Here is a 12,384-nt window from a genome sequence, read left to right as displayed (position 1 = left end):
CAGCCCTGACACTCATGTTTTGTCTCGTGTTGTGTAGCACGCAGCTTGTGTTTTCACTAGCTGTGTGCTCTCATGTTGTCATGTTTTGTGTGAACACGTGGCTTATGAGTGTTCTCATTGGCTGCGTGTTCATGTCTTGTTTTTATCTTGTTACCTGATCATTGATTAATTTGCCCCATCTGTCCTCCCTCGTTACCCTCTTTTGTTTGCTGCCCTATTTATTCTCATTCTGTTTGCAGTCCTGTGCTGTTTCATTGTCGTATGTACGTCAAATGTACCCCTTGTGTCCTGTCAAGTCTTTTGTTTTCCCCTACAGGATAGTTTTGTTTGTATTTTGTTTTAGTTTTATTGTTAAAAAAAAACATCATGTCTGCACCTGAGTCCACCACACCTGACAGCCAAAAGAGGACTCAGCAGAGAATGGGCACCTTCCTGTTCCCATCTCCCAGCCCTTACCCCTCCGCTCGTCAGACGATGGAACACTATGGCAAACTCTTTTCTCTTTGCCAAGGGAGGTCTACAGTAAAGCCAATCAGTTTGTCATCACTGCGGAGGGGCTCCACCTTAACAACACTGCGCTTAAAGACATTTTTAACAACGGCCTGAACGAGCCTGTCATCGCCTCGGAGATGGAAATACTGGGGATACTGTCTTTCTGGTAGTTTGTGGGCTATGTATACCACCGTGGGTAGAGAACCCTTCCACCTCTTGGCCCAGCTGGAGTCAGTGCATCAAGAGGCACCACGCACCATGGGAAATGGGCTACAACTGTCCCATTCCATTCCATACTAGGAACTTACCAAGCCACTTCTGAACTAGAGACAACGTCAGTACTTACCTGGGCGAAAGAGAAAAAGAACTGGGCTGTAGCTCAGTGCTCCAAGTCCTCTTTTCAGATGAGAGTAAATTTTGCATTTCATTTGGATATCAAGGTCCCAGAGTCTGGAGGAAGAGTGGAGAGGAACAGAATCCTACTGGCTTGAAGTCAAGTCACCTTTATTTATATAGCGCTTTTTACAATACAGATTGTATCAAAGCAGCTTCACAGTGATATGAAGAAAATACAATAAGTTTGTTCAGGGCTGTGCAGAGACATTTGGAGGGGCAGGTGCTCAAAGTATAAAAGGGGCACATGGAACAAGGCTTTAAATTGAGCTGTGCTCAAATATCAATACAGCAACATATCGTGACGCAGTCCTTGCTGATATGGATATTGTTGATATGGATGATTCTGTATTGATACGTCAGCAAATGCTGCGATGCAGTTTCAAAAATGAAACAGAACAGAAAATACAATTTTAAGTCTAAAAGTTAAAACAAATATTTTCTGTCCACCTAGTAATAACTCTGAAACTGAACCGTCTTAAGCTATCCCAACCTGATGGCTTTTTCTTCTCTGTTATACAGAATAATTAAGAACATCCGTTATAGTAAAAACTTTTGTAAACATTATAGTAAAATCAACATGGCCCATGTTTCGTACAGTAGATTTATTTAATTCCATGTCAGCGTTTGTGGCTATTTTGATGCAAAAACTGAATTACAAAAATATGAGTAACATTTATATTATATAACATTTAATTATATTTCAATCCTGTTCTGAATTTTTTATTTGTATAAAATGATAATTCAGAGAATGAGAAAATCAGTATAAGCCTTACCCAGTGTTGTGATAAATATTTTTTAGGGCACTCAGTTTAAAAAAAAAAAATATTGTAATAATAATTATAGTTTAGTCAAATAACATAAAAAGACCAGACCCCTCGACGCCTGTGAAACTTTTCTCCCTCAAAACAGCAAGCTAACGTTACTTCTACAGGCTACAAACAACGATGTTATAAACAACATGCTCTCTTCACGTCGTTCTTGTAAAATAATAAGTAAATAAACATCAAAATCACTTCGCTGAGAATGAAACACCAGCCGCTGAGGTGTTGGATATCCTCTGGTAGTGCACGCGAAATTTAAAAAATGCGCGTACGGCGTGATGAATCGTCCCGGTCAGATGAGGCCATCATCAGGTGAAAGGTCATGATGTGGATCATTTTATTTACGACTAAATTATTATTCATTAATTTTACTAATATTTAATTGGGCATAGGCAGGCATCCACAACAAGGCCTTTAATTACAAAAAAAGTAGAGGAAATTTTGCTTTGACAAAAGGGCACTTTGGGCACAAAGGGGCCCGTTCTCCAGCCAACTCGCCTGACCTGAACTCTATAGAGAATCTATGGGTCAAGAGGAATTTTTTTATCTTCCTCTGGACAATTCAAGAGGAAGATGAGAAACAACTGACCCAACAATACCGATGAGCTGAAAGCTGCTATCAAAGCAACCTGGGCTTCAATAACACCTCAGCAGTGCCACAGGCTGATCGCCTCAATGCTACGCCACATTGATGCAGTAATCCGTGCTAAAGGAGCCCCGACCAAGTATTAAGTGAATAAATGAACACATACTTTTCAGAACCTTTTTTTTTATTATTGTAAATCCTTTTTTGAGTTATTTGAGGAAATATTCTAATCATTTGAGATACTGGATTTTTATTTTTATTAGCTGTAAGCCATACACATCAACCTTGTCTAATGAATCTAGAATATATGAAAGCGTAACTTTTTAAATTAAATTAAAATCAATTTTTTTTTTACTTTTCCTCAATATTATTTTTTTTAGATGCCACTGTAAATGTATATTTTCCTTATAGACTTCTTGAAGAGGGTAAAGTGGTGGAAGCTGATAAATGTAAGGATGAAATGGAGGAGAAACAGCGTGACCGACGCAAGGCAATGGCAAAAAGGGGTGAAGACCATGTTCCACGTTTCTTTATGTGAGTCCCAATATTTATCCCATATTAATGTTTTTTTTTCTTTTTTTTTTCTGGTTCTAAACTCTCTCCTGGTAATATAGACCCCTTTTGCGCCGACGTCACAATTACGTCACGACGCTAGCTGGAGGCAAAACAAAGCGAAAACTGGAGGCGGCCAATACAAACCACCACAGATTCAGCTACATAATAAGGAGCTTAAATTAGTAGTATTGTAGCGTTTCGCTACTAAGAAGTAACAGACGGATTTTTCCTCCTTCTAAGGCTTTATTCAAAAACTGCAGGATTACTGTTATGGCCGTAGCCCACGCCATTCAACATGAAAGGAGAGATATAACGTGCTGTCTCTGCTCTGCTGTTAAACTCTGTCTCTCTACCCACTTCCAGCTCTCACTCGCTCTAGTCACTCGACCCCGCTAAACCCCGCCCCTTAAAGAACCAGGGACTAACAGATGAACCACTTATGAGTCTAACACTGTCGAACAACATAACACTAACTAGTGTCTTCTATTTATACTGACATTACAATGCCCCCCCTTTAATAAGAAGAACCCTCGTACACGAGGGGGCAAACAAAGTCTTTAAGGTGCCCAGGCCGACGTCTCTGCCTCCTGGTTCGGTATTGCATAGGCCTCAGGCCATTTTGTGAAGTAGTCCATAGCATCTAGGACGAACCGGTTACTACCTCTTACAGTGACAGGGAAGGGACCCATGATGTCCACAGCTACTCTTTCCATTGGTGCTCCTACAGCCTGCTGTTGAAGTTTGGCATGAGATTGATCGAGAGGGCCCTTATAAGCTGCACAGGTATCACATCTGCGGCAGAAATCCTCCACGTCCCTTCTATGCTGGCCCCAGTAGAACCCCTGGCGAAGGCGGCGGAGCGTTTTGGACACCCCGAAATGGCCAGACCCCGTACTCCCATGACAAGCGGTTAACACTGCTTCCCTCAGTGCTTTGGGCACTATTACTTGCCATCTGTCCTCCCCAGTGGCAGGCTCCTTCCATGCTCGCTGGAGCACCCCCTCACTCAGCCTCAGTGTGTTAAATTTGGACCACAGTCCTTTTGTGCCCAGCGAGCAGCCCGTAATATTCCCCCAATCGGGTCTCTGCTGTGCCTCCAACCAACGTAGAACAGGCCTCAGATCCTCATCTTTCTCCTGCTCCAACTTCCACTCTGGTGTATCAAACACCCTTAATGCTCCACATGCAGGCTGCGCTGGCTCGTTCCCCAGACACAGTTCCCTCTCCTGCGTCTCTCTCTTCTCACAGTGGCCGCAGCCCTCGGCGGCACAGGGGCGACGAGACAAGGCATCAGCGTTGGCGTGGTTAGACCCGGGTCTATGAAGTACTGAGAAGTCGTATGACTGGAGTTCTTCCAGCCATCGGGCCACTTGACCTTCAGGCTCTTTGAAGGACATCAACCATTGAAGAGCAGCATGGTCTGTCCTTATCGTGAATGGTGTGCCACACAGGTATTATTTGAAGTGTCTCACTGCCATTACCACTGCAAGGAGCTCGCGTCTGGTTACGCAATAGCGTTTCTCACACTTGTTAAAGACCCTGCTAAAGTATGCCACCACCTTCTCCCCATCTGGTCTGTTCTGTGATAACACTGCCCCCATGCCGACGTTGTCTAAAACAAAAGGCAGCAAGGTGTCAGGTGGAACAAGGACTGGAGCTTCAATCAATGCTTGCCGTAGGGTATCGAATGCCTTCTGGCACTCATCAGTCCAGACGAAAACATGGTCTTTCTGTTGGAGGCGGAAGAGCGGTGCCCCTATGCATGAAAATCCCCTTACAAACCTCCTATAGTAAGAGGCGAGCCCCAGGAAACTCTTCAGTTGTCTCAGGTCTGTAGGGATTGGCCAGTCTCTAATGGTGTGTATTTTGTCCTCCAGGGTGCCTATGCCCTCCCTCCCCAACTTGTGTCCAAGGAACTCAACCTCCCGCCTCATAAAGTGGCATTTATCTGGATGCAGTTTCCAGCCTGCTGCTGCCACTCTTCCCAGCACCCGTCGGAGGGAATCGAGTGCTACCTCAAACGAATCACCATGGACTAAGAGATCATCCAGGTATGCAAGACATTCATGGCGAGGCACTCCTGCTAACACTTTGTCCATGAGCCGTTCGAACGTGGCAGGAGCGTTGCAGAGCCCGAACGGAAGGACCTTGAACTGCCAGAGGCCTCCATTTGAGCGGAACACGGTTTTGGGAGCAGACTCAGGGGATAATGGCACTTGCCAGTAGCCGCTCCTCAAGTCAAGGATGGAGAACCACGATGAACCAGCTACCAAGTCGAGACACTCATCCACTCTAGGAAGGGGGTATGAATCCTTTTTCATGACTTTGTTGAGCTGCCTATAGTCTATGCAGAACCGCCATCTGGAACTGTTTTTCCGTGGTACCATGACGACTGCTGAAGCCCATGGACTCTCTGAGGGCTCAACTATACCCGCCTGCAGCATTTCTTCCAACTCCTTATCCGCCGCTTCCTGTCGGGCCAGGGGGAGACGACGTGGCCTTACTCTTATCGGGCGGGCATCTGCAGTGTCAATAACATGGTGCATCAAGTGGGTTAGGCCCACTTCCTTCTCATTGAGAGCAAAAATGTCGATGAAGTCCTCCATGACTTCCCACAAGCACTCTTTTTGTTGCTCACTTAAGCCCTCACAGTTTCTGGACCAAATGTCTCTCACAGCCGATATCCGAGTCTCTCTCTCATCATCGCACACCCCATTGTTCACACAATAGCTATTCCGTGCTAACGGAAAAATGGGGGAAGGGGATGTGGCATCACAATCGGGGCTGTAGCGTGTGTGACAATTTGAACTAATGGCAGGCGATTTCACTGAGTGAGGTGGTGCCCCAAGGGCTGGGCATTCTGCGCCAAGGGCATGCCTGGATGTGTCTGCTGAAAACACAGATAGGGAAACCTGTGTCAAGTTTGGAGTAGGATGGGTCAGTTGCACCGAACGTCCATCAGGGAGTCTCTACATAGGTCCAGCACACAGCCAACGGCCCTCAAGAAATCCAGTCCCAGGATGCATGGGTCCTGCACTTTAGCCACCCACGCCTGGAACGACACAGACAGACCCCCTATGTCAAACAGGAAGAGACCTTTCCCTTTTATTGGCGCAAAATCACCAGTCACGGTTTTCAGACGAGCAGACGTCGATTCTAAAGTTGTCCCCACTGGGACCAGATCAGGACGAACAAGGGTTGCATTCGATCCAGTGTCAACAAGGGCTGTGCAAGCAACTCCCGCCACTACAATGGATATGTGGCAAAAATTTCCAACATAAGACCAGCCCACTACCATAACAGTCTCAACAACAACAGACAGGCAGCCGCATCATCAGTCAGGCACAGAGCTAACTGCAAGGCTTTATGATTTTCAGGCCAGCCTGCAGCAGTAGCTAACAGTTCAAACTGGGCTTTGAATGCATCCCAATCCGTCTTACCAGAGAACCGCGGTGTTTTAATAGCGATCGTGTTTGAGTCTCTGATGTATTCGCTGCCGGCCTGGGCGCCGCCATGTTTGTTTACATCCCGCGGCTTCACGTCATCGCGAGAGTGTGTCTTGCCGCGCCGCACATGCGCTGTCACGTCGGCGCCAATCTGCTGATGTGCAAACTCGCTGTGCGGGGTAACGGGAGGCGCGAAGCCAGCTTCAGCAGCTTGTAACATGATAGCCTCTCTCATCCTAGCCGCCTCGCTCGAAACCCAGTGCGGATCTGCCGGCGGCCCGTGTGTCCACAAGCACTCGCTTTTCCCCCTTACTGTCTCCTGCATCTCTTGCTTCACTTTCGGCCGCGCCCCGTAGTCCATCTCGGCGGCGAATGCTCAGCTCGTGCGTTGAAGTCCGTCACTTCTGACACCAAATGTAGCGTTTCGCTACTAAAAAGTAACAGACGGATTCTTCCTCCTTCTAAGGCTTTATTCAAAAACTGCAGGATTACTGTTATGGCCGTAACCCACGCCATACAACATGAAAGGAGAGATATAACGTGCTGTCTCTGCTCTGCTGTTAAACTCTGTCTCTCTACCCACTTCCAGCTCTCACTCGCTCTAGTCACTCGACCCCGCTAAACCCCGCCCCTTAAAGAACCAGGGACTAACAGATAGAACCACTTATGAGTCTAACACTGTCGAACAACATAACACTAACTAGTGTCTTCTATTTATACTGACATTACAGTATTATTATTAAATGTCATCTTGTTGTGTTGTTGGGTGAAAAATCAATGAAAAATGATTATGCTGTATCTGGAATTTTTATTTCTAGAAAATATTCACATCATTAAAATTGCACCGTAATGTCACTCTACATTGTCGTCTTCTTGGCGCTGGCTAGGCAGAACTGCAGATCGTACCACACAAGTCTTGTACATGACCATTCAGCACATAGTTATAGGCATCTAAAGATTTATATGCCCTCAGTTTCTCTTTACGCTCTGTTTCTCTATCGGACAGGTGTAGAACTCAGGCCACTCAACCGAAGGTAGCCTAGCGTTAACATTAATCCTGTCAGATCGTCCATCCATTGAGTGAGCGTGTACGGGTCAGCCAATCTGGTTCCCTCCGTTAAAATTAACTTTTGCAAATAACAATCGCGGTCCTGGACAGTGAGTGACCTTGCACATTAAGATAAAATCGGATTTTCTCCAGTCATTGTTCAAAAAACAAGCTAACAAAACTTGCAAACTAACGTTAGCGAAGCGGCCAGGGGGATCGTTTTGCCTCCACCTAAGCTCCGCCCACAAAAAACGTCACCATGTTTACCAACTGTAAAGGGGTCTATACACGGCAATTTATTAATTCTAAGGTTTATAATGATGTCAGAGGACCACATCATATATAAATGGAATATTTTGCAGATAATATACATTTTTAAAAATAGCCATGAACGTCTGCATATTCAGAATGAATCAAAACAGATAATTAACTAAATAAATTCATAAGTAATTGTAAATGCTTTTATTAAAACGATGTACAAATATTCTCTTTCACCAGAAAAACCCTAGATCATGCTGGAAGAGAGGTATGGGTAACAAATGGCACTTACTGGAAGATTCGAGAAAATCCAGGATTTGCCAGCACTGGAAATCTGGAATTGTGGTGTTGATGATATTGGTGAAGTCCTGTGATTTTTGTCCTCCCAGTATTCTGTTAACAAAACTCATTAATTTTTGCATATCATTAAGTTTAGTGTATGTATATAATTATATTTTATGTAACACTTGTGAATTTTAGCACAAGACAAAGACTTTGTTCAAAGGCAATGTAGGAATGGGGTTGTTGTGCCTCTTAATCTAAAGTAGGATATTCCTCAAGCCATACAATCCTCATTTTTACTGATAATTTAAAAATAGGACTGTCAATCAAAAATGTTATGTGTTAGGAATATATGTCATAAAATATAGTTCTTTCTTTCTTGCTTTTTGAAATAAGTCAAACTTTTTTTACTGAAAGAAGGGCTATTGCCAAGGAGTATACATAATAGTAGGATTAATTCTTCCCAGACAGTAATGGACTTGTTACACTTAAGGGACATGTACTGATTATGTATCAATGTATTGATCTTAGTTAACTATAGTGATTTAATCCAGAATGGTTTAAGTTTTCCATTTAAATAGACCTGTATGTATAAATAATGCATGTCTATACTGTGTTGCTGTAACTAATGCTTTTTAACTAATAGATTTAAATATGTCTGATAGAAAATGTTGTACGATCGCTCTGTATAAAATACTCTGTTTCTGTAATTGCTCAGTGTAGTTATCAATGAAACAATGTTTCTTTTTGGATTTTTCAATTAAACTTACTGAAAATAGTTTGGTGAAAAGTTTAATTGGGTTATGTGCAATTTCTTGTATAAATGCATTTCCAAACAGATGAGACTTGAACGAATATTACATTTGAACAAGTTTGCACTCTATTTGCTATCCAAAGGAGCAAACCCTCTGGGGTCCCTCATTCAGAGTCACACTCAGGGTCTTCGGGACCAATGGTCCCGAAGAAAGAAACAACTACCAGTATCTCCAGTCCAATGCAAGCAAAATTCTAATTACCACTCTCTCTTGTGCAGACACATACCAACACCATGCAATATACACTGCACCCCAAATAAATCACACCACCGCAAGGAGAAACAAGAGCTATGGATAAGTTATACTGGCAATTAGTTCCTAGTCTATCTTCTGGATTAGATGCAAAATGGTCACAATCTCCCTCAAACGATCTTCACTGGTTTGTACTCACAATATGACTGGGTAGTAATTCCCACTATCCAGTCTAGTCGATTTCCAGCATTCTGCAAACCTCCGTCGCCGTCTCACTAGCCGCTCAGAACAGCACTCGTTGATTGGTTCATCTTCAAACAGCAACCATTGACACACTCGACTCCGAACACACGCTGACTCACGCGTCTCCACAGCTGTGCAACGTGATTACTCTGCTTAGCCGCCTAGTGCTCACCACCCGCTGTTGCCTCGTCTCCGAACGATCGCTGACTCACTCGTCTTCAAACAGCTTCGCCGTGGCTACTCTGTGTCGCCGTTGTCACAATACTCCGACTCGTTCGTTTCTGCACAGCCATAAAATGTTTGGTTATCACCGCTCAGTGTTCCTTCTCAGACGCCCGCACCTGATCATAACTCACTCAACAGCAAGACGACGACTTGCACGGAAATGACGCAGTCCAAACAACACACTCTCCTCAGTCTCTCAAGCACGCGTTCTTAAACGGCAATAGTCTCCACCTTTTCCTGAAACAGCCTATGACACTAGGTCACTGATTAATCCCTCAACAGGCATGTTAGGAAATGAGCATGACAATACAAATCACTTAATCAATGAACAAATATAACATGAAAATGTATATTAAAAATGCATCTCAATTCACACCCATTACATCCCCCCCACACTAAAATGTCAGCAGTCCCTGCAAATACTGAAATTCATCAGGAGGTTGTCCTAAATTTGGATATCTGTCTGGAAACAGGTCAAGGGATCATATTACTCCGGTACTTGAATCTTTACACTGGCTCCCTGTCAGATTCCGTGTTGATTTTAAAATCTTAATGCTTACTTATAAGGCCTTGCATGGACTGACACCTCATTATCTAACTGAACTTTTAACACCCTACACACCAGCACGTGATCTCCGTTCTTTGGAAGCTGGCCTTTTAATTGTTCCGCATACCCGACTAAAATCCATGGGTGATAGGGCCTTTTCGTCGAATGCTCCAAAACTCTGGAATTCCCTGCCTATTGAGATTAGGCAAGCAGAAACTCTTAGTGTTTTTAAATCATCACTTAAAACTTATTTGTTTAGGGTAGCTTTTACATAATTGTTGAAAATTGTTGTATTATTATTATTACTCCTATATTTCATAATGTTTTTATTTTGTATTTTATTAAGTTTTTCTGTCAGTAATGCATTGTTTATTTGTTTGTTTTATTATGTTCTTGTGAAGCGCTTTGAGATACTTTTTAAAGGCGCTATATAAAATAAAGTTTATTATTATTATTATTATTAATATATTATTATATACAGAACGTCTAACTTGGTTCTCATCATTCACATGATCAGGCTCTGAGGCAACCCAGATGCTATAGGGCATGGGATCTAGCTGTCGCCTAGTCTCTTCAGGCACTATAGGTTGCGGATTTCTTAATTCAGGAACAGAACGCAGCTTAAGGGAATTTCGATGTAAACTTCTCTCTTTTCCCCCTTGTTCTGGTCTCACCCGATACACTAGTCCAGTATTTCCCAAAGTCTCTAGTACAACATAAGGCATAGGGTCCCACCAACTGCACAACTTCCCCCGTCCCTGTCTATTTCTATCTCGAACCCAAACACGCTGGCCCGCTAACAATGGAGTAGCTTTGGCCCTGGGGTCAAAGGTCTGTTTAGATAGTGTTGCAGTCTTATCCATGGCTCTTTTTTCCAACGCATAAGCCCAGCTCAATTTTTTATGGTGCTCTTGTACCCACCCAGTCAAATCCTTTCTAGTGTGTCCTACTCTCACTCCAAGGCTAATATCTACAGGTGTCCGCAAAGAACGGCCAAACATTAAATATGAAGGTGTAAACCCCGTAGCCCCATGTATGGTATTATTATACGCCTGCATCAACTCAGGGAGAAATTATGGCCACCTATCGTGTTTATCTCTCTAAAGTACGCAGCATTCCCAGGATTGTCTTATTCACCCTCTCTACTCTACCATTCCCGGCCGGGTGGTAAGGAGTTGTTTGGCTCTTAGCTGTACCGTACAATTGGCAAAACTCTTTCATCATTAAAGATTCTTGGGAAGAAATTTGGGCCCATATCAGAGTGGAATCTTAAAGGACAACCAAAAGTCTGGACAACCTGTTCCCACAAAGCCCTGACTATCAACTTAGCAGTTTGATCACTCGTAGGGATAGCCCATGCATAACGGGTAAACAAATCAACAATAACTAAAATATTTTGACATGAGTCAGCTGGACGGCCTAATGTCAAGAAGTCTAATTACACCACCTCTAAGGGGAACGATACAAGGATTAGATTAAGGGGGGCCTTCTCATTCTTACCTTTCTGTAGGCCACCAGCGACACAACCCAGATGGTACCCCTGGACAGTCTCCTCCATCTTTGGCCAGAAAAAGTGGTGTCTGACCCTCGAAAGTGTCCGTGCAACTCCTGCATTTGCAGAGGCATCATGGTATCTTCGCCATACTTCCTCCCGTCTAGAGGCTGGACAGATAATCTTTAGGTGCAACTCATGGGTACTGGGGTCAATCATCCTCTTATACAAAACACCATCTTGAATCACAAGCTTAACCCTCTGGGGTCCAAGGTGTTTTGGGGGTCCTGGAAGTGTTCTGACATGCTCTGACATTTGTGCTTTTTTCAGTTATTTATAAACATGTTAATGGCAAATGTGTAAATTCACTCTATATAGCACAAACAGGGCTACCATAATATGTGAGCAAGATGTATGTACATGTTTGTATTTTTGAGAGAATAGTGTTTATGCATGGTTATTGAAAAAACTAAAACTTAAAGTTTCTGAAATAAGGCCACAAAACACATACTAAATGTGTCCAAAAGACTTTTGACTAATGGATGTTCTCGCCTAGGATTTTTGCTTCAGAATGATCTGAAAATCATCGTGCCAAATCATTCACATAAAACAATACATTGATTTAAATTTAGTAAAACACTTTTTGTTTGGAAAGGCAATATGCAAAATAGGCGTGACTCATGTATAATTGTCTGATTCACACCTGTGAAGACAAAAGACCTGCTTAATGAGCCTGCATAATGAGCTTTTCACAGGTGTGTCACTGAGCCACAAGAAAGAATACAAGGACACAAGAAAAGAAATATATATATACTACAAAATTGGTTCACAGTTTATCTAGAAAAAAATTGTATTTTTCCACTTGTATTTTTGCTTGCAAATTGTATAATATCCAAGGTGAACATTTCTAGTAATTGTGTAGTTAATTATCATACTGTATCTTCAGAAAGTTTTGCATATGTATCCTCTCCCCAAATTTGTCACTA

The 12,384-nt window shown here is 43.1% G+C and overlaps 1 protein-coding gene across 6 annotated transcripts in view; it reads left to right on the top strand.

The window, feature by feature from the left end:
- LOC143731964 (oxysterol-binding protein-related protein 7-like) overlaps positions 1 to 8,677 on the top strand; it is a 204,093-nt gene extending 195,416 nt beyond the window's left edge. For 5 of the 6 annotated variants that reach the window (XM_077222574.1, XM_077222573.1, XM_077222575.1 and 2 more), the window contains 2 exons: positions 2,707 to 2,829; positions 7,843 to 8,677. In XM_077222574.1, coding sequence (XP_077078689.1) covers positions 2,707 to 2,829; positions 7,843 to 7,954 — 235 coding nt within the window. In that variant the 3' untranslated portion in view covers positions 7,955 to 8,677. Of the gene's footprint in view, positions 1 to 2,706; positions 2,830 to 7,842 lie in introns of those variants that run through there. The other variant, XM_077222581.1, reaches the window with a different exon arrangement.
- Positions 8,678 to 12,384: the final 3,707 nt, after the last annotated feature.

Source organism: Siphateles boraxobius, unplaced genomic scaffold (assembly GCF_051911475.1).
Source record: "Siphateles boraxobius isolate OS27281-9 unplaced genomic scaffold, OSU_SipBor_1 89, whole genome shotgun sequence".
Taxonomy (NCBI): domain Eukaryota; kingdom Metazoa; phylum Chordata; class Actinopteri; order Cypriniformes; family Leuciscidae; genus Siphateles; species Siphateles boraxobius.
The sequence above is the reverse complement of the archived record's forward strand: the minus strand, read 5'-3'. Positions and strand labels throughout refer to the sequence as shown.